This window comes from Fringilla coelebs, assembly GCF_963513975.1.
Source record: "Fringilla coelebs genome assembly, chromosome: 1".
Lineage (NCBI taxonomy): Eukaryota > Metazoa > Chordata > Aves > Passeriformes > Fringillidae > Fringilla > Fringilla coelebs.
The window spans coordinates 142,867,010-142,890,142 of NC_140028.1; the positions used below are offsets into that span (position 1 = coordinate 142,867,010).

At 42.9% G+C, this 23,133-nt stretch overlaps 1 protein-coding gene across 6 annotated transcripts in view; it reads left to right on the top strand.

Annotated features, from left to right (window-relative positions):
• The first annotated feature begins 475 nt into the window (after positions 1-475).
• The window catches only part of DIP2C (disco interacting protein 2 homolog C), a 309,487-nt gene continuing 286,829 nt past the window's right edge, over positions 476-23,133 (top strand). For all 6 annotated transcript variants that reach the window (XM_084220016.1, XM_084220018.1, XM_084220017.1 and 3 more), the window contains exon 1: positions 476-869. In XM_084220016.1, the coding sequence (XP_084076142.1) occupies positions 785-869 (85 nt within the window). In that variant the 5' untranslated portion in view covers positions 476-784. The remainder of the gene's footprint in view (positions 870-23,133) is intronic.

Here is a 23,133-nt window from a genome sequence, read left to right on the forward strand (position 1 = left end):
CCTCACACCCCGCACACCCCACACACCCCTCACACTCCGCACGCCCCTCACACCCCGCACGCCCCTCACACCCCGCACAGCCCTCACGCCCCGCACACCCCTCACGCCCCGCACACCCCTCACGCCCCTCACACCCCTCACACCCCTCATGCCCCTCACACCCCTCACACCCCTCACACCCCGCACGCCCCTCACACCCCGCCAGCAGCGGCGGCCCCGGGACGAGCGGGGCGGGCGGGGCGGCCCGAGCAGCGCGGGGCGCCCCCTGCGGGCGGCGCTGGGGCGGCGCGGTCACGTGGATGTGACAGCGGCAGTGCCCGGCCAGCCCCAGTCGCGGCAGCGGCACCGCAGCGCCAGCGCCGCCGCCAGCCCGAGCCGGGCGGGGACAGCGGGGCCGGGGCCGGGGCGAGGCCAGGGGGAGCCGCCGCCGCGGTGCCGGGCGGCGGCGGGCGGGGGGTGGGCCGGGCGCGGCGAGGAGCCGATGCGGAGCGATCGCGGGCGGGCGGCGGGAGCAGCCATGGCGGGGCCCCGCTGAAGGAGGCGGCGAAGGAGGAGGAGGAGGAGAGGGGAGGAGAGGAGAAACCTCCGCATTCCCTCCCTCCGCGCCCCGTCCCCCCGCGCGGACCGCCCGCCCGCCCGCCTCCCCCTGCATGCCCGGCTGAGACCGCGGGGAGGACTCAGCCACCCGCCGCGGCCCCGCCGCCTTCCCGCGCCCCGCCAGCCGCGGACAAAGGGGGAGAGCGGGCAGCCAGAGGAGGGGAGAGCCCGTCCCCGCCGCACGAGCATGGCGGACCGCAGCCTGGAGAGCGTGTCCCTGCCGCTGGAGGTGCGGGCCCGGCTGGCCGAGCTGGAGCTGGAGCTCTCCGAAGGTAAAGGCGCGGCGGGGTGGGCGCGGGCGGCGCGGCAGCGGCGCGGCACCCCCGGCCCGCTCCCCCATCGCACACCCTCCGCCCTGCGGCCCTGCGGTGCCGGCCCCAGCCCGATGGCCCCCGGGGGGCTCCCCCGCCGGCCCCTGTCGCTGGCGGGGAACCCCGGCACGGGGGTTTTGTTCTACCTGCGAGCCCCCCGCGCTCCGCCGCGGCGCGGGCGGGGGCGGCAGGGGGGCTCTGGCGGCGGGGCTCGGCCGCGCACGCGGTGGTGCGGGAGCTGGAACAATCCGTGGGGATGGCTTGTAGGGGCTCCTGCCCTGCCAGGGAAACGCGGCTTCGCGGAAACGTGCCGTGTACCTGCGTGCCAGCCCCCGCTGTGGCCGCATCGACAGACTCCCACGGAGTCCACGCAGCGTGTGTGTGTCGGCTGCAACAAAACACCCCCTGATAAGGTCGTTGTGGACAGTACCGGTCAGGTCACTCAGACGAAACGATATATATATTTTTAATTGCGGGATTTTTTTTTTTTTTTAATTTATAATTGAAAGCTTGTGGTGGCTTCTTGGCGTGGTTGGTTGTGATGCTCCGCCGGTCCCCGGGCTGGGAAGGCGCGCACGCAGCCCGAGCTGTTGCCGTGGCAGGGAGGATGAGCAGGAGCCCCAGCCCGCCCTCCGCTCCTCAGCCCGGCTCCCGCTCCCGCTTCCATGTGTGTCACCGCCGGGGTAGAAGCGACAGGCGGGCAGCGAGGAGTGCCTGTCAGTGTCCTCGCTGATGGGCGCTGAGCGACCAGAGTCGTGGAGACGGTTTTAGTGTGTCAGATGTAATCGGTGTCTCCGGGAGGAAGAGAGTGGGCAGTATTCATATGTACTGATGCTAGCGTTGGCTCTTTCCTGAAACGCAAATCTGTTATTAGCAAGCACCTATTTTTTTTTTTTTAATAATGCTCCCCAATTATCAGGGTTTGTTCACCACCAAGGGGCTACAGCACTTCATAGAAGGGACAAATGACCCAGCGTGTCCCAAATTAGTTATTGGAAGTGGTCAATATATTGAGCTGTCTGTCTGTCTTCTGTCTTTTTGTAACGGTTTGTAAGGGCTCCGAGCCAGAAAGTAAAATGCGCTGGAGCCAGTTTCATCAGCAGGGAGGAGCTGATGTTGACATTGCATTTTAACGCTTTGAGGGTGAAGAGAATGAACTACTGAGATTGCTTGTGGCTCTCATTTCTGTGCCTCCCCCTCCCTGTCGATACCCTGAAAACTTGAAGTGAGAGGAGTTAAATACGGTATTGCCTTTCTGTGATGCACTGCCAGTCCATTGGCCCTCGTCTGTGGTAGTGAGGGTGGGAAGAGCTGTTTGTATCATGATACATGTAACGTTGTTGCTTTATGCAGAAAATGCTTCTTGGTGTGTCACATCATTGTCTACACACCAATGAGATACTAATTAAAACATCTGTTAGTAAATGCTTCCAAAAAACCTGAAGTCAAACTGGCGTAGACCCTCAATAAATATGCTAATGTAGTGTACCAAAGTTGTAATACAGTTTTATGGCGCAGTTTCTGTTGCTGTAAGCATAATCCAAGAAAGCTCTGAGGAAGTGGGACATGGTTTGAAATTGGGCATCTGTGTCTGCACTGCTCTAACTTCCCTGCACCTAGATCTGGAATGAGTTTAGGCCACTGACAGGATCTTTCTTTATGTGCCACTGGCGTTACACCCAGCAGACGGGGTGGCTCATATGTTCTGACTGTGGCAGCCTAAATGAGGATCAGTTGGAATTGGGAGGCAGGTAAAGAACAGTCAATATCACATTTTCAGTGTCTTCTCCCAGGCTGCTCTTGGTGTGTTCTTAGTCAAGTACATGACAGTGTTCAGTGCCTGATAAAATGAAATAATTTACTACTTAAAGCTCCTACCTTTAGGCATGTTTCAACTCCGGGCCTGTTCCCAAAATTAGTCCATACAGAGAGTAGGATCAGTAATTTGTACAGTTTTATTGTGCTGCAGAAGTCATAGTCTGGCCATGCTACTCCTGAGTTAAATGGTTTTCAAGGCAACTCCATGTTTCTTTACACCCTGAACATGCAGTACCTTATGCTTGTGCTTTGCTTGGCCGTAATGAGCCAGTCCACTGCCTTCATTCACTGAGATACACTTATGCAAGTGCATAAAAGTTCATGTGATTGAGGTTTTAACATGTGTTCTGCTCATGATGTGTTAGGGTGTCTCTGCTGCCTTTGTGAAGCAGGAGGCTTTTGGAGGCAATAGGCAACTGCATGCTTTAGTGTGTTTGGGTCTCATGGATAATATTGGGAACAGAGTGACTGCTGTAATTTATGTCCCTTTTTAAAGTGCTTTCTCAAGTCAGACTTCCTAGGAAGACGTTTTTTCAAGTGATGCATTTCTGAAACTTTGTATTTGTTGTATTGTTTGAGTGTGAGCTTTTATTTCTGGGTGCTGTGGGTCTTAGAGCTGCTGCCTCTACCCAAGCCACGTGGTTCTCTGTGCCAAAAACTGCTATGGCCAGTGCAGCTTTAGGAACAGTTTCTGAAAGAGAGCTGCTGCTTTGTAGAGGAGTACCAGCAGGATCATTGCGTGGTTATTCCTCAGCTGTGAGCTAAAGCTGTCTCCTTCCTAGCTCTAGGAAGTGTGATAGCGTGGGTCCTACCCACGCAGTGCATCTTGAAACTGAACATAAAATAGCTGGTGTCCCTGTGCCCAGACCTGGTTACTGTGCCACTAGCACAGCGGGCACCGTGCAGGTGTTGCAATCACAGTCTTCACTGGTAGTTGTCATCACACGTTTCACTTTGGCCATGGCACTTTCCCCACCCCGTGTAGCCAAATCCCGAGTTCCTTGTTCAGCTGCGCACTCAGCATTGCCTCACTGGCAGCAGAGATGTGGCAGGAGAGCCTCAGGAAGTGTCTGCTGGGCACGTGGCACGTGCTTTGTAGACCATAGAGCAAAGTGCCTTTTTTTTTCTTTTATTTTTTTTAGCAGTGCTTGTTTGTTGTGCACTGCTTGCTTGTTGAAAGGGAGAAGGAAGGTCAGAAGGCATTTAATGGTGTTCTGGGAAGTTTGTCTCTGTGACAAGCCTAACCTGTTGGTTACTGTGGGCAAGCCACATGCCTTCCACCTCCCCTTTGCTGTGGTCTGAATGGGCTTTTCTTGGTTTAAACATAGCTATTTAAAAGGTACTATGGATGCAAATGAGAATAACCATTTTGGATTTTGTTAGTTTCGTTGGTATGATTTGGCAGGTGGGGATCACCAGACTCAGAAGTGCTTAGCAGGTTCCTCTGTGTCTGTGTGCAGGCTGCCTGCCCCACAGGAGGAGCAGGTGCTGGAGGTAGCCTGGCAGTCTGAGGAGTGTTGAGAGCGATGTTCACAGTGATGTGGTGGCATGTAGTGTTACACTCAGCCTCAGGCATCAGCAGCACACTTTCTAGTTGGTGTTTTCACTTCATTTTGGGAAAGGGATATTGCACCCTATGTTTCTCAGGACACAGCAGCTCAACAGCACTTTAAATTTTTTAAATGTTGGAAGTTGTGCAATCATCCTTGATTCCAGATGTTCTAGAGACATTTGTTAGGCTGTGTTTGAGTGAACATGCTTGATGCTGGTATGTTATGTACATGTTCTCTGACACTCTGGTAGTTAAGGCTACTAAAGCTTGCATTGCTCAGAAGTAGCCCTTCTAGGCTGATGCAACCAACATGTCACTCTGCAGTAGCTGTACTTTGGGGCTGCTTAGGATTTTATGAGGTTTTAGTTTTCTAACGATGTATAAAATTGTACTGGGTGGAAATAGATGATTCATCCTGTTTTTTAGAATAGCTTGGGGGTTGTTAACTGAGGAACTGATTAAATAAAACCAGGAGTCCTGAAATGTGCTGTCTTATTAAAAAAAAAAAAAGTGTCATTCTACAACCCCTTCGTTCTTAAAATCACTTAAGAATTTAAAAAATGCCCCCTCCCCCTTTTCTCATTTTGCCCTCAATTGCAGGGTATACAAGGTTAAATTGCCCTTGCAGTTATTTCGTGAACCAAAATTAATTGGGCAAAGATGCTCTATATTTCCTCCAGTATTTTATCCAAGTGTCAGATAACATAGCAGAAACACTTAAAGAACCACAGACACCACATGGAAAGTCTGAAAACCATCCTGTTCAGAAACTATTCTCTCTATATTCCATACTATACTAACAGTCCTCTGCCATTTTAGACATGTGAGGCGTAGCAGGTTTCTTTTTTTGAAAATCTCAACTTTTCTCCAAGGAGCACTTTCAAAAAAAGTCTCAGCAGGTCTTTAATAAGTGATTACTTATTCCCAAAGGCACTGGACTTGCAATCACCTAATTAATTTGGTCCTCCACTTTACTGTATTGACTGGCTCAATTATATTTGGTAATATTGCTTGGGTTGATTGAGTCACTTTCTGGCCAAGTTTATTATTTTTTTAGGTATAAGTTATGTCTTTTGTTGTCTCCCTGTAGTTACTGTGTTGAGACCAGAGATGTGCACTTAGCTTCTCTTGTTATTATTTCTCCCTAACATTTGCCAGCTGACTTCATTCGCATAGAGGATTTAAAGTGTGAAAATTTCAATAACTAGCACACCTCTGTGATTTGGGATGCAGAGTCATCTTTTTAATTCACTCCTTGAGAGATAATGCTCTGCTTAGAAAGTGAGTATCACCTGTGCAATGACAGTCTGAGTTTAGGTGAGAAATGAACTAAGAAATTCAACTCTCACATGTGCTTCATGTTGTTTTTTGAGCTGTTAGGATGCAATTGGCTCATATTTTCAGTTATTTTTTTCTGGTGAGAGAGGACTAATTTACTCAAAATACATAAAGCTGGAATTTTCATATAAGTTACATGGAAGACTAGGGCTTTAAGAAAATATACTGGGTATCATGGAAATTATAATGAAATCAAGACCTCTGTCAACAGAACCCTTTCTTTGTAAGATGAAGCTCCTCTCATCAGCTGCTTTGTTTCTCTGATGGTACTCAAGTTGGAGAGGGAGAATAACTTGATTATTTTAAAAACAGGTTCAATTCATTCATGAGTATTTTAAGGCATTGGAATTTGAAGAATTTCTTCTTTTTTTTTTCTTATTTTGAATATTTTTTATTTGCCTCCTTCACTATGCTACTTGGACTTAAGGGCTTTTAATGGGTGTTGAAAGAATTCTCTGCCACTCCTTCGGTAGAAGTACATGGTAATGCCTTGTAGAACAGACTATGCAAATCTCCAGGATGTTCCCAGAACAGCTGTCCTGAAGGCATGCTGTAAATATACCTTTACTGCCAGCTGACGTGGAGCAGCACTGATGCCCAAGGGTTACACTTAATGGATCATTCAGATGATCTTTACTGTGTTACACAACTGACATAGTCCAAACGCTTTTCCCAAGGATGTGTGAAAGTTGCCGAGGGGGTGTCAGTTTTATAGGCAAAGCAGGGAGTAAGCAATGTATTCCTGCGGAGAACACACGCTGCAAGGAGCTGCCCTTTGCAGCTTCAGGGCATGTCTGCGTGGCTGTGCTGCACCGAGCAGGGAGCAGGAGCCAGCACTGCTTCCCCTTGCCAAACCTGTGTGCACCTGTGGCTGTGAGTCAAGTGCTGCCTTTCCCTGCAAGGGGGTTGACCTGCCTTTGTCAATCCATCAGAAGGGGAATGCAGTCATTCTGATTCCAGCAAATCAAGTACCCTTTGGTATCTGGAGGAATTTGGGTTTAGCACACCTCTTTCCTTTGCATAAATTTTACTTGGGGTGAAGGTGTTTGCATGCTGTCTAAAAGCAGAAATAATAGGCTAGTTTTTGATGCAGGATTTGGATTGGGAACTGCAAAAAGATCACTGTTTCTCTGAAGGGATATCAGCAGATTCCTTTAGGTGTTCCTAGCTTGTTTGTGGTATGGTATGCAGAATCCTAAATGTACCATAGCTCTCCTATACTTAAAAATGCATTGACTGCGTTTTAATTTTTAAGAGGCTATTTGTATAACGCGTCAAGCAGGACATATAATTTTTTAAAAATAACTGCTTTAATTCCCCAGCAACTGTCAGACAAGATGAGTCACTGCAGTATAAGAATTCACCACAGCGCATCACAGATTTGACACAAACTCTTAATCCATGTAAAATTATGCATGTATATTCCCCTATCTTCCCCAGTGGGTGAGCTTCATTTTTGCCAAACTCATGATGATCCCATTCTGCCTTCTTTCCTCCCCCGACTCCTTTTTTTCCCCCTTTTCATTTTGAGAACCTCCTTGCAGTCAGAAGCGCCAGCTCGGGGTCTGGATGCAGCAGTCTTTTCCTGTCTTGTGAAGAGCCTTTCCTGATTGTTAACCACAGCTCCTGGTTCCCTCCTTGACTGTGGTGGTTGGGGGCATTTCTAAAACATGATTGCTCTCTGCAGAATTCTGCTCTTTCCTTCTATTACTAGGGGAAACATAAAAAGATGGGAACTGGTTTTATTTAACTCCACTTGGTGGAGCACATTGGGGAATTGCTTGTTTTAGACCTGTGTAAATAAATATTTTTTTTTTGTTTTTTCCCCTGGTAATCTTAGCTAGGGCTTCTAATTGCTAGCATATTATGTATCACTAGGATGAAGTGTAACTTCAAAACAGTTTAAAACATATTGGGGACACCATCATATTCTGTGATTAAACAGCAAATATGGGAGTAGAAATACTTAAAGCAATACAGCTTGAGACAGACGCTGGGAAGACTGTGGCTTTAGCTGGATCCTCTTGCCACAGAAGAGGAGGTTTCTGCCTAAAAGCCATGTGGAATCTACCAGGACACTCTGTGCATGGCTTTCAGGGGATGGAGGGAGGTGTGCTAGAGTGCTTCTTGCGGTCCCTTTTTGGAGAGCAGAGTCATTTGCTGGTTCCCGGCAGTTTGGTAGGCACAGTCTATTGGACACATAACCTTCAGGGTTTAGAGCAGCATCAAGTTCCAAGGTGTGGATAATTGCCACATTATTTTATAACAGAAGTTAATGTTGAAAAGTATACGATATTTCAGTGATCTCTTTTTAAGACTATTGTTTAAGTGGTTGGATAACTAGAGAAAGCACTCTCATGAAGTATCATTATATTTTGGAAGAGGAAGTGTTTCCTCTGACTTTTGAAGGGGCTATTTACTTTCCAAAGACTGAACCATACACATGCTATTATTGAGGATGCTTGCGGGGTTTTTTGCTTTTATGTGTATGGCTGGGTTTGCAGAATGGTGGCAGTGGAGGGACAGAGGGATTCTTCAAGTGTAGTCTGTGTATGTAAGTAGAAATGCATGTTAGGACTTGTTTGGCCCTGTATCTCTCTGGATCCAGAGTCCAGATCTCCAAACTGTGACATCTGCAATTTCTTCATTCAAATCTTGGCTTGATCTATAGTTAAGATTAAAATATCAAAAAACAATCTTGTAAGTCTGGTCTGGTAAGAGCTGCTCAGAAGCCAGGAAAATGTTTCTTAATGAACTCTGTGACAAATACAGAAGTGTAAATAATGGGGCCTGTTTTTTCACTGGTAGGCTGGTGGCTGAAAGTTTGCCTAGACCGGCAAAAGTTCAGAGACTTTTGGTTGGCGTGGAGACCCAAACTGAGTGTTCTGACACTCTTTTTCCTACTGTGTGGATGTCCATGTGTCCATAAACAGCCTGGCAAAATAGAGAGACCCTAGCAACAGCCTTCTCAGAGAAAGCAGCCCTGGACTATTCCATCTGTGTGGATCCTCCAGGAAGAGTAACATGGTATTAGCAGGATGGCTGCAGGGGTGTTGCATCTATTACTGCCATTTAGTGAGAAAATGGACTAAACTGCTCTTTGGACTTTTCATATCACATTACAGAACAGTTCTGGAATTGTACAGAAAATATCTTTCTGGTAATAGCAAATAATAAAACTTCACCTTTTTTTCTTTTGAGGGGATATCCTTAGTTATATTAACTCATGTTTTTCATTGTTATAATTGCAAGGATAATGAGCAAAATTTAGAGTTGTTTGTGCCATGCCTCTTATCCTTAATGAAAGAAATATTTAAACAATCAAGTATTTTTGATTAATGTGTGAACAAATAAAATAATGGCATTGTGGTGGGATGCAAGCAGTTCAAATTTAGTGAAGAATCTTGAAGTAAAAATGGAAATCCTAAACTTCTTTGGCAGATGTCTGAGGATGAACAAACAACAGTTACCTAGTGAAACAGCAAAATGTAGAAATATCCCTGGTCTTTCCTGAATGATGATAATGGCACACTCCTTTGCTGAATTTGCTGGAAGAGCTCAGTTTCATTTGCCATATTTTTTAGTCTGAAAAAATAAGGAATGCTTTCTTTAGCAGATGTTCTAAATTTTCTGAGTGTTGTGAAGTGAGGGTTTTTTTAGGAAAAAGGACTGTTGGACTGTGGAGTGATGTTTATTTCTGAGAGGGAAAATAACAGGCAGTACTTTTAATTTGCTCTACTTCAAATTGGTGCCATGTTGTAATAGAAAAGGTTGATGTGTTATGTTGAGCAACAACCATGGGACTATCAACGGTTAAATTTAATTTTTTTTGAATTATGGTAATGAAAAAAAGTCTTGAATTTTATGTTTGTGAATTTTATTGTTAAAGTTTGGCACATTCCAGTCACAAGGTTATATCTGTATCTCCTACAAATACTGACTTCAGTCATTTGTGTATCCATACCACAAGCTTGGCAGAATTGGACAAGCAGTTCAGAAGAGATCTGGAAAAGTGACCAAGAGTAGAGGCATGGACATTGGAGATTAAAGCAGTCTTAATAAACATTGTCTGCCAGGAGAAAGATTGGAGTTTATTTTGATTATTTGAGAAGTCTTGTGTTGGGATGGAGGAATACTTTCCCATACTGTAAAGCATTAGGAGTCCAAAACTTGAGAAGATTCAACTCCTAGGAATGGAAATTAGACAAATGGAGGTTGAAGATAAGACAGAAAATATTAATAACGCTAGATAAACACTGAAACACTTGCATAGAAGAGAAGACTCAACAGCTTTCTAAAAAAAAAATCTGCCCACAAGCAGAACTGATGGATCACTTCTTTCTAAGACAAAATAAGTGTAAGAAGTTTGTGTGTGTACATAGGTATGTAAACCACTGAAGCCACCCTTGACCAGAAATATACTGGTCTAGATACTTTTGAAGTGGCATTTTTTAAATGTCTAGTCCAATATTATGATATATGTTTTCCTGGTAACTCCAAAAGGCACTGCAGCATTGTAGAATTTCAGGTTTAGTATGTTTTCAGTATTTTACTAGAGATGACTTGACATTTACTTGGAGTAGTAATTTGTTTTAAGTCAATATTGAACACTGTAAGGATGTGCATACATTAAAGTTTGAGAGGGTATCAAAGGCAGCTGCTCTGATAATTCTTGCTTAAATACTGGCTACTCATATATTTGCCTGTAGCTCAGGGGACTTCTATGTAAGCAAGAAGTAGCAGAAAAATAACATTTTTAAAAGCTTCCTTAAAGTTTATTGTACTTTGCTTAATCATTGGTTTTTACATAAAGATATTGTCTATTGTAATAATTTGGGTTAAAAATAAGAAGGTACTCACTTCCTCTGAAGATTAATCCTTCCTGCATCCTGTGCCTAAGGTTGCTCTTTGCTGTGATGTCTTTGCTTCTGCCTCAGTGGCTGACTGTGGTAACTTGTATTTGCCCTTCATTGTAGTGATGGGTGAAGGTGTAGGAGCAGCAAAAGTGGCTCTGTGCCTTTGTGCTGCTATCTGAATGTCTGTGAAAACTGTTTTGTTTATTGGGAGTTTCACAAAGCTGGTGTCTCTGACCTCCAGCAGTCACTTCTGGAGCAAGGTGAAACAGGGAGCATATTCCTTTGTTTGCAGTGGGAGAAGATGTTTGTTGTTGCTTAACCCAGAGCCTGTTTTTCTTCCTGAGTACAATAATGCTGTGGCTGGTATTGTCTGCTGGTGGTAATTCTGAGGAAGATGAGGAGCCCTGGCAAGTCTGATATTTCTTCCTTGGCTTTGAAAGTCAGCCTCCTGTCTGTGTTTTGTTCTGCCAAGGATGCTGTGGGGCCAAGAGAAGTGATTGTGAGAAGTGAGGAAGCTGTGTGTAGAATGCATTCAGCCAGAAATAGCCACAGCAATGTTAAATTTCATCTTTGACTGCTGGACCTTTCAGAGACATTTGGTAACTTGTGGTAACCTAGTCCATTAGAGTTTTCTCTCCATAGGATACCTTTCAAACAAGTATAGGAGGCCTGGACCCTTTCTCATCAGTGCCAGTTTCTCTCTCCTGAGGGGAATCCCAGCTGCTTCGTGCACCAACTCTTTGTACAACTGAAGAAATGCTCTGCGCTCTTTTCTGTCCTGAAGATCATGCAAAAACCACAAAATCTCTGAAACATGAAGTCCTCTTACAGTGTGATGCTGTTTGTCATTCCTAGGTGGTGGTCTGGCTTTGACCTGCAAAGTGCTTTTCTGTGTGTTTTGATAAGGTGATATCACCTGCAATGTCATGTCTATTGTACATCATTCAAAATGTGAAATTGCACATGTATGTTTCTTCAAACACACATTGTGATTGGTTACTTCTGGTAAATAATAAATACAGTTTCAGATTTGACTTTCTTTATGAGCCATTCTGGTGCAGGATATATACTAGAAATACCACCAGGCCTTATCTGCCTGCTTGATCCTTTGTGCTTTCTTCAGACCAAAGCAAATTGAGTATCTAGGACTAGGTTAGACTGAAATTGGGAAGAAGAAGCCAACTCTTCTTTAAAGTGAGCTTTTAATCCTCAACAGCTTTGTGCTCAGACACGGAGGAAACTGCCAGAAGCCTTTCCCAAAACATCACTTCCATGATGCAAAACCAGCACCATTTTACAGGCTTTTTATTCTATCATAAATCTGTTCTAACTCAGACACCCAAAGAAGTCTCCCCTGACTTTTCCCTAGAGTAAAAGGTTCTTTTGCTAATGGGTATCTTGTAAAAAGTGATAGTTTGAAAATGGTTGCCAGTAGATGCTACCTAAATGTCTTAAGTTTTAGTGAAACATATTATGTGTCCTTCTTCCTCAGAAATTGCTCACATAGTTGTGTTAGAGTTAAAAGAGGATAAATCATGTCAGCGGCCACATTGTTCTGAAATAGTGTGGCACCTGTTCTTCTCCAGGCTCCTTTTGAGAATATTGCATGGCTTGTCATGGACTGGGTTACCCCCTTCACTGGTTTCTGCATTCCTCCCCTGAGCCCAGCATGGGCAATAAAGCAGCCACACCTCGCAGAGTTGGGCCCCTAGGAGAGTACAGTAGGAATTGCAATAAAATTACAAAAGGAATTACAGTTGAAAGGCGGCTGAAGTCTCCCCAAAATAGCAGCAGGGAAGTACTTTCATTGCAAAAGCTGAAGCTTCATTTTCAGGGCCTCAAATAAGGAGGGAGTATATGTTTTTCTGAAATAAATTCTTGTATTTATTTTTTCACTCAGAATGAAGTCCAGTTCGCCTAAAAATAAATGGCAAAAGCTATGCTGGCATCAGGACTGCACTAATGGGTGTACTTCCCTTAAAGCTAGGTCTGTGAATAGTCAGAAGCTGTCTGTGATATTTAAGGATCTGTGCTAGGGTGTATGGCACAAAGAAACAGATACTTTTTCTTCACTTTGTGTGTAGTTGTTGGTGGCACTAAGAACACGTTTTGTGTTTGAGACAGAGCATTTACTTATATGGAACAAGGGGCTGTGATGTACTCCCAGTGGAAAGATGGGGACTTCATTCAGGACTGGGAAACCAGTCCATATTTAGAGAAGTTGTTACCCATTTGCTGGAAGGAACTTATTACCACAAAAGCTCTTTAACATTTCTGATCCTTTAATACATGTTTGGTATTACCTGTTTCTGTGTGACAGAAAGTCAGCATATGTGCCTTTTATTTCAGTTTTTAGCTTCTTTTCACCTCTCTGTTTTCCCCCCATTGTTTAATTTCTGACTTTCTACTCCCTAAAGCCATCTGGCTGTGGTGTGGCCTGTCAGGGTCATTCCACCATCCTGCCCCACCTTCCTTGGTTGTCTCTCTTTCCACCACAACTAGAACAGTAGACTTGGTGCAGGATCATCATACAGGTAATTCATGTGATGCCCCCTTTTACAATTGCTTCTTTTTTTCACATGTAAAGATTGCTCTTGAAGCATGTCAGGGCCAACATGTTGCAAAATGAAATCTTTTATTCTTAAGTTGATTTCAAACAAATATTTGTCTTGGAGTAACAAACTTGTTAACTGCTGAAGCTTACAGTCTGTAGAGACACTACCTGAGTTATGTGTTCTGTTAGTCATGCTTGATGTTTGCTCTTTTGGTTATTGTTGTTTAGTTCTACTTTGTCGTGTTTGCTTAGAGCTAGATTAGGATATTCTCCATGCAGTGCGAGGCATTTATGAAAAATGTGCGTCTTAAATGTCTTGAAATCTGATCTGAAGCTAAGTCATGACATCTATTTTCCATCTAAAAATGCATTTCTCTTAATTATATCCCCATTCAGTGTGGGTGGGGTTTTTTTCCCTCTCTCAATTCACGTGAAACCCACACTAAACAAAAATACAGCTAATAGAGACTAAAATTATAAAGGAACTACTTGCAAAGAGCTGGCAATGCTGTCTACATGATGAAAGTAATTTAAATTGTTCAGGCATAAAGCATGGATTAGAAACTGCATCTTCAAATCATCTTTGCATATTTATGAGTACACCTGTTATATAAGCAGTGGAAAGTGCTGAGATTCCTCCAGTCCTCTGCCACCCTTTGCAGGGTGAAGAAAAAGCAAGATCGTTTGTCAGGGTAAGTCTTTCAAATCCAGAGTGGAGCCTTATCTGCCTAATATCCTAATACCAGAGAAAGGCACTGTTTGTGTTCAGCAGGGCTGCATTCATGTGACTGTCAGGGGCTGAATTACTGCTCTCAGTGCTATATAAAGATTCCTGCTCCCACCCTGCCCCTCCCCGGCACTGTCATTTAGCACAATGTGCAGCATGGCTGTAAAACATCCCTGACATACTGAAGCGTGTCTCCTTTCACACTTGTATGTGGAAAAGAAGAAGGAAAAAAAAAAAGAGCCTTCTCCTTGGCTTCTGTGAACTTCCTAGCTGTGGAGGGTTCAGTGCCAGCTGGGGCAGAGTCATGTTACTTGCACCTATTTTCCAGCACCAGGCCTATATTGAGGAGAAGAGCTGGATTGTGTGATTGCTGTATCCTGCACCTCTTCCCTGCTCAGTGCAAGTGCTGTGCCCAGTTTAGTCTCTGGTGTTAACATGAGTGCCCACAAAATGCAGCCTCCTGGAGAGCCAAACTTGGAACAGCCAGGCTGGGGGTTGTACACCCTGTGGTGTGAAGCTGGATTTTAAGTCCTTTTCACTGTCACTTCTGCCTTGCTGCTGTTTGCAGGTGGGTTATGATTGTGCTGATGTCTTGGTTTACAAAAAAAAAAAAAGCCAAAACCAAAAGAAGCAAGAAAAGGAAGAAAATCTTGTAGAATTTCTTTTGGTTTTTTCCTTCCCCTGAGTAAGTTTCTTTTTGTAGCACTTAAAGTTGGATCAATTCAAAAATCTGCTGTAAAGTGCAACTTCAGAAATAACTGCATCCTGCTGAGAGCAGGGCTCTGAACGGTCGACATGGAGAAAAAGATGGATGCATTGGGAAGGAGTGCATGTGTAGAAGCATCTTAATCCAATTTTTCTGCTGAATAAAATAATTTATAGAACTACACTGAACATAAGGGAAACGTTTTGTTACTGTGAGGCACTGTTACCCTTGCACAGGGTGGTTGTGGACTCCCTATCCTTTGAGATGCTCAGAAGCTGTCTGGACGTGGTTCTGGTTAACCTGTTCTAGATAGTCGTGCTGGAGAAGGATATTTGGACAAGGTGATCTCTAGAGGCTCCTTCCATCCTCATCCATTCTTTGATACCCCCTTAAATTCCCACCTTTTCACTGATAAATAATTTTGTGCTTCACAGCACATTTCTTGTGGATCTCACACTGTATGTGGTTCTTGGAATGGCACACTTGGCCTCTCCTGCAGTGAGTTTGTACCTGAGATCTGCTATAACACCAAGTTTTAAAATTTTGGATGTAATTATGCCTTGTGCACTTTAGTGATAGTCAGCAAAAATATGCCATGTGAGAGGTGAAGCACAGTGCATTAAACAAGTATTTGGTTCTGAAATTGTTTCCCTTAAAATAATGCTACCAGTTTTTGTATGCAAAACTTGATTATGGCAGTAAATTTACATTTTATGTAAATGAACTAGAATCCAAGCATGGGTAAGGGTGCTTGTGATGATTTTAATACTGTCATTATGATCATCACTCAGGTATATGACTGTCAATTAAACAATTCCTGTTTTTTTTTTTTCTGGATGATGGAAATATATGCTTGTTTATATCTGTGGAAAAGTATTTCCTTTGGTTTCTGTCAGCAGCAGGGAAATGAGCAGTACAGAATGGCTCTGAAAATCATTTTGTTCAATTACTTATTAACACTGATTTTAGATGTGAAAATACCTTGAATGTTGATGAGATCTTTTATTACTTTATTGAAATCTGTTTTGAGAGTAGTATGCAGCTGTAATCATGCAGTTAAATAGTGCATAGTTTTTCAAAGTTTCATGTGAATAATGCAATAATGAGTCCCCCAGCAGAGCTAGAATCAGTCACCAATACTTTGGCATTGTAGAATAACCCAAGTGAGCCTTCTTATGAAAGTGATTTGGTGGCTGTGGTCCTCTGATGAATGTTTGGCCTCACACTATTAATACTTTCTCAGCCACCAGGCTTTCTTTTCCTCTCTATAAAAAGTGAAACTGGACTGTGTTTTCTGGGCTATGAACACAGTTTTCAAATATGGAAGAACTCCCATACCCACATCATCTCCTGACCAGTGAGCAGCTGGACATAGCTTTTGTGAGAGAAAGTTATGTAGAGTATGGTCCCGGTTCAGCAAGGCATTTTAGGCATGTGCTTCAGTCTCATTGATACTGCCAGTTTAACTTAAACCAAATTGTCACACATGGAATGAGCTTATTTGTGTCCTGCATGGAAAAAAAGTTATTGGCATCTTCATTGCTTGCTTAAAAAACAGAGTCAGTGTTAAATCAAGGGATCAACAGTCTTTCTTTTCGATTACTGAGTAAATGGAAAGGGATCTTCAAGCATTTTTTGTTTAAATGATGCTTCACTATATGTTTAAGGTCAGGTCATTAGATGAAGAACGGAACTGACCATACCTGTGTCTCATTTTCTGTGCTTCCTCAGTGTTTATTGAATTTGGAACAAAAAGAAAGTAACTCCATGAGAGTGCATGTCAGCTGAAGAGCTCCCTCATACAATGTATATTGCGGTGAAGGCTACATTCAGTAGCTTGTCAGAAGACACGTGTCATGGGCAGGGTCTGCAGCCAAACGTGTGCAATCGCCTTAAAATCCCAAGGCAGGTCCTTGCTTTCAAGACAGTGAGGAAACGAGGGAACAGAGTGATTGCCTTTCCTCCTGAATACACGTTGATCTAAGCAGCCATCTTCTGGAAAACATTTTGAAGCTGTTTCTCTTTACCTTCTGCTGCAAGGCAAAAATCATGAGGAAGCAAGGAAGCATTGCTCCAGCCTTGCAGTTTCTCCTTTTTCTAGTATTGCCTTAAAAAAAGTGGTTCATAGACCAATTAGTATAATCACCAGCCAGAGACAAAAATATCTGTCTCCTGCTTTCCAGGGCTGGGTTTGCAGCTCAGTGATAAGAAAAATCTGGATCCAACAGGGTAATTTCCTGAAGACTGTATGCAGGCCATTCTCTTATGGGAAAAAGAGGCAGTTGAGGGATGGGTGAGAAGATATTTAATTTCTTCACAGGATTTTCAAAGTATCGAGAGAATGGGAGAAGCCAAGGGGTCAGTGTCTCTGTCCTTTGAAATTGTATGTCAAAGGCATAAATTGTTTCTGTTTTAGGAATTTGAGAGTGTATTGCTGTGTTCAACTCATGAGATAAAAGATTCTGTTCAGGACTATGAGATACATTTATGGCTAGTTTTTTATTTTCATCTTCCTTTTACCATTCATCATGGTGTTTTCCTGGTGTACTTGGAATCTACTGAACTTGGTCTGAAGCCTCATGGTTTTCTCAATGAGATAGTTTTGCTTCATTAAACTGTATGAAAGCATAGTTGATTCAAAGAGCTTGGTCTTTTGTGATAAACCACCATTTATGGTGGTTTAGTCCTCTGTTACTGTGTTTCATAAGCTCTGGATAATGAACTTTCGATTGTGTAGTAAAAGGAATGGTCTGCAAAGTCAAGTACACGATTGTTTCTACCCTCTGCTACGGGGTGAGGAGGGTGAGAAGTTAGTCTGTCACTGATAGAATAACTAAAATTTAGACATAAAAATGTGGAGAAGGTCTGTGTATTCCATTAGAGGCTAAATGTGACACATTAAGGAACTTAAGAATTAGCTGTGGAAACATCTCTTTAGGCAATGATTTATTTTCAGTGATATTTAAGGAAGTAGCTTTTGAAATGTAAAAATCCGTGCACAGACGTCATTATTTTTTGCAAGCAGTGTGTGCGTATATGTAGGCATATTTAAAGATATAAAGGAATATACATTCATAGAAGGAGGGGAAGGAAAAACCTCACACACACTGACTCTTCAAATGAACAAATCTTCCCACTTAAGGGAATGTTATGGGAGGCAGCAGCTCCCTTAGGGATAGGCATGCGCAAGTTACCCCTTCTGAGTCACGGATTTTTCCACAGCTTTGTGGCTCAGATGTGCAAGCCCCTTCCCCACCATGCTCCCAATTCCTTAAATAGCAGCTGAGGTCAAGAAGGACAAGGGACAGATCACTCTCACTAGGAGGCCTTCTAAATCACACCAGGATATGTGGGGTTTCTTGATGCTCAGTCTCAGCTGTCTGGTGCAAGAAGATAATTTTAATCCCATTATATTTATTGCTTCTCAGTAGTGTTTTGGCTTTTATACTGACTCACACCCTTTCAAAGGAGTCACCGATGCTTTTGTTGTTAAACAGACTTAGAAGACATCTCTTTTACAGTTAGTTTTGTGATGTGTGAAAGGAATTCCATGCTGCCTTTGCTGAATTTGCAACAATGTCTTTTGGCTTGGAACAATTGACCATAATGACCTTTGGTACCTCAAAATATGCAGTCAATAGAGTTACATTCTATTGTATGTATCTTGAGGTTTACTTTAACATCTTGTACCTTTCCATTTGCAGTGTCTGGCTATCTGTAGGGGCTCTGGCTCTCACTGAACCAAACTGAAAACTACAGCAAATTCAGACCCATATAATTGGTTGGGAAAATAATGAGAGAGGGAAGATCAATTTGGCAGACAGGGACACAGACATACAGAAGGTTTTGGGTTGGAAGCAAAAGAGCTTTGAAATCCAAAGCTGGCTCTAAGACTTGCCCAGCAGCTTGAGGCAGAGGTGGATGCTACTTCTGAGCCAGAGTCCTTCCTCTGTCCTTGGGCTGGTGGCTGGAGGTGTGTGCTCAGACCTCTCATCAGTGGCAGAAGCAGTTCTGTGCTCTTCTCAGAGCCTCAGCAGGGCCGGCAGCAAAGCTGCAGTGGGTTCATGTCAATAGCAGCTTGGTTTGCTGATGCCCATGACCAGTTCTCCTGAAACATCTCTAGATGAATACATGTCCTTAAAGTTAAGTCTCCAACTAACATGCCAATAAGCACTCCAGAATATAAATAATATATACCCAGAGCTCAAGACATAGAGCAATGATTATACCCCACACCCCCCTTTTTTTTTTCCTGTGATATCTCAAGGATTCATAAGTTGATAGCTATTTTGCTTGAATTTTTCTTTCAGGTCATGAGAAATTCAAATGTCTGCTGATCACACAGATATGAAAAGGTTCTTGTATTTCCTACCTTGGGTCTAATGTGTTGTGGATGAGCTACAGTTCTTCTTAGATGCCCTTCTTTCCTGTGCTGCAGGAAAAGCTGTACTTTGTTTCCAGATGGTAGTTCTCCAGTGGTGATTCATCTTTAGGTTTAGAACAATCTCTTATGTTTGGGAAACTAATACTGTATATGGGTTCTTAAAAAAATATTAGATTCAGACATGAAGTTATGTATTATTGACAAACCTCAGGTTGATACAACAGAGAATATTGAGGCTGGACATCATTATACTTTAAGAAATGGAATTGCTACTCTGGGAGCACTCTGCTACCACTTATAGCCAAGAACAAGTGTTACATCTTTCTTTACAGTCTAGCATTAAAAGCTGTGGGGCATTTTATTGTGGGTTGTCCTGTGAAAAACTGACTGGGCTGGAAATTGCAGTGTGACATTTATGTAGAAGAAATTCTTATCAGAATAGTGTTGTAAAGCTGTGCAACTGTGGATTATTTTATTTGCTTATGGAGATGTGTAGGCACAAACATAGTTGCATGGGACACAGTGCTTCTATTATGGGCTTAAGTCATATTGAAACCAATTAGAGCTGAAACACATGATTATAAGTGGACATATAGTTGGGGCTTGCATGGTTAAGGACTCTGCTGTCCAGGGATGGACTGCAGAACCAGGAGAAGAAAACATCCAAAAGGGCATGTAATAAGAAAGGATACCTAGATAATCCAAAAAGAGTTCAGCTGGTGATGTAAGGAATTCAGTATGAGAAAGACTATAGGAGACATCGCAGCCATTTTGGGAGATTACACTGTCTTCAGCATTTTTTGTTCCAATAGAAGTGAAGGGAACACAAAACCTCCTTCTGCTATTTTTAATCTCCACAATCTTTGCAGTATTGACATGCTATTGAGTTCTTTAGCCTCAAAGACTTTCACATCTGGAATAAATTTATTAATTTTTAAAAATCATTGAGAAAACTCTTGATTACAATGCTGTAGTATTGAACGCTGCAAGAGGAGTCCTAAAGAAGGAATAAGCTTGATGGTCCTTTAAATTCTTTTCTTCTACTGGACTAAATGCTTCCACTTTTTAAGCTGGTTAAATAGTATTCTGGATGTAGCTATTACTTTTTTAAAATGTTCTTTTAATAGGCAGGAACTGCAGTCTTGGAAACACATGTTTCTTCTTATTCCCTTCTGCCCTTTTTTTTAAATCTGGCACAGGCAATGAAGGAAAAACAGTAATAGTGTCCAGTGGACAACGGGAAAAACACAATATTGGAACATTTCATCAGTGAAGGAGCAAGCATCTGTTCTTCAGCACTAAGGCTTTGTTTGCCTTCAGACAGGCTGTGTTGTTCAGTGGGATTCCCTCAGGTGGCATTGCCCTGATCTCTGCACTGTCCCCGTGCTTGTGGCTGGAGCTGAGACAGCTGGGGTGTGTGTGGTACCCACTTGTGCCAGTGCTTAGTTCTGTGCATTCCTTAATATCGTGATTAATGTGCTGGACTGTGAATGGAAGGACCTGCTAGCACACATTCACTTCTGCCACGTTTGCTGTGGCTTTCGTGGCTACAGTCAGAGGGAAGCAGTGGAAGCTGGATCCCAGCAAGAATGAGAGCATGTCCCTGCAATTAAACTTTACCAAAAAAAGATGCAACAGGATTGGAAATGTTTGGGTTGGTGTTCCAGGATACTTATTTGACTTTCCCACTCTGTTCCTCGGGGATTTTAAAGCCTGTCTTTATTGTAAAAATAAATTTGGGGTTTATTTTTTCATGTTGGATATATAATATTGGAAAAAAATGGTTGATTTTCAAGGTTAATTGTGGTATTTTATCACATTGTTTTTTTCATGGTCCAGAAACATCCAGTGTTTGTAGATTTTAGATTTTTTTTTCTGTTAATTAAAAAAAAACAACTCAGTGGAGTTTTGTGCATATTGAAGAGGATGGTGAGGGATAGTTCAGACTTTGGAGGCAGCCAATGAGATGTCCACGTCAGTCGGCTATGGGAAATTAGTATCTGAAAATCAGGGATCAGTTCACACAAAGAGCATTTGATTTCTGTTGCAGAGCTCAGGCTGGCATTATATGTTCAATATACACCTAAGCAATTCTTTAGACCACTTTCTCCATAATTTCTCATATTTAAGATTTGATATATGAAACAAGAGTTCAATCAATCTGTTGCCTTTCCTACACAGAATTAGTGTGCTGTAAAAGTAGCACCTGAAACCCTAAGCCCTCATTTGTCAGGACTGCCACTGAACATCTCCCAAGGCCAGGGATGGCTCTCAGCTCCTGTGGTTGGGTGGCCCAGCCTGGCTCACATTTGGCATTCCCAAAGTGCCTGTGTGAACAGTCAGATCCGGGCTGCTCCCTGTGCCTGGCATTACCTGGGGCAGTGCTGGCTGTCAGGGACAGAACTGTGTCAGTGAGAGCACCAGCTGCCACACAGAAATGTGGGGCTCTGCTTCTGCTGTGCCCTGGCCCAGCTGCATTTCTTGGGTATCTCAGCCACCAAGGAAAACCTTTGGTTTTGAGCAGAAAACATGGCAACTGCCTCAAAACCGAAACTCTTTGCAGGGAAATGCATGTCAGTGGAAGAATGCAAACCAGCCTGAATTCTGTCCTGCAGCAGCCCCATTTGCCTTGCTTTTTTCCCAAGGGGTAATTAAATAGAGCACTCACATTTCCTAGAAATTATCTATTTAACAGATGGTTAAGACACAGTAAAATAACCTTGCCTTGAGATGTGGAGGTTTCAGGTGTTGACATTCACACTTTTTTTGAAATAAGAAGAGGGAGCATCACACCAAGGGTTGCTGCAGCCTCTGCTGAGTGCTGTGTGGTGCCAGTGCAGAGTTTATGAGCCTGTATGGAGGTGACCTGGCATGAAGGTGACTGCTTGGCTTCCTTATGAGAAGAGGTCATTAGTGAGAAGCAGGAAGAAGAAGATAGAACTGACAGAAAAATAGTTTCTGAATTGAAAGCATCTGGTTTTAATCAGAGATGCTAATAAATACTTTTTCTTAGTTTTGACATCCTGTGTTTTGGTCAGTTTTTTCCCCATTTTTTTTCCCATGAGTTGACATCATCACTGGATCTATCAAGCAGTTTCAGAACCATTGCTTTGGATTGCATCAGGGTATTAAAACTTTCAGTTTTGACCCAGGATGTCTTTCTTAGAACCATATGCAGATGATCCATTTGAATAAAATCTTGTAAATTTTAAGCAATGTAGATTGTAGAACCAAAAGCAAGTTGGATCAAGCTGTTTGTGACTTCAGTGGGTCCTTTCTCAGAATTTCAAGCTTGTATTGAGTGTATTTCCAAAGTCATGGGGATATGAGGGGCATGAGTAGGTTATGGAAAACACTGATTAAAAAGGGCTGTCTCTTCTTTTTATTTCCTGTTTCCTCCCTTGCCACATCTCTGAAAATACATTAAATAAGTCCCTTCAGGCCATGTTCTTGTATACTTACCTCTTAGAGGGTAAAGTTATGCTCAGGGGGAAGGAATTGACTCAGATATGTGACTAGCAATGTAAGTTTGCTATCAAGAAGGTATAAAGTTTTATTTACAACTGTTTAAAACAAAATAATAGCCAGAGTTATCAGTAAATGACAGTAATGACTGTCATAAAAAGGTACAGTAATTCCATATTTAAGATTTTTTTTGTTAAAGTCTTCAAGAAGTAGTAATGTTAACATTTGTGGATATTTAAAATATTTCTTGTCTCGTTACACTGATGCATTCCTCAGGCTTGGTGTATGTCCCATCTTAAAGAATTGAGCTTGACTCTCACTGTGCTTCAGAGTAACTGGACTCCAGCTTCTGGTGTCAAGGAGAATTCATAATACTTGAAACTAATAGGGCTAACATTTTTATTTTTGGTGTGTTTTCAGTAAGACTGAAAATGGAATGGGCAAAGGCAACATTGGAAGTCCAGTTATGTCAGGAAATTTGTGAAAGAGGATGTTGGTATTGCTGCATACCATTTCTTCTGTCCCTTGAGTGTGACTGTGACTGATTTAAGAAAATGGTCCATTATGAGCTTATGTTAATGTGTAAGAAGGGCAGTATTTGTAATAAATAGAAGTTGTCCTAAATATGGATCCTTTTTCTTAATCAAAACATTGTAGCAAACATAATATTTTCTGTCTTAGCAAAATGAAAAACAAACAAGAGTGGAAAAGCATGCCTGATTTCTGTTCTTGTCCTGAATTTATATGAATTTGCTATATTAATCTAGCTCCATTTGCTCATGTTGGATCTCTGTGTAGAAGACTGGTTTTTTTGGCTCTGTTGCT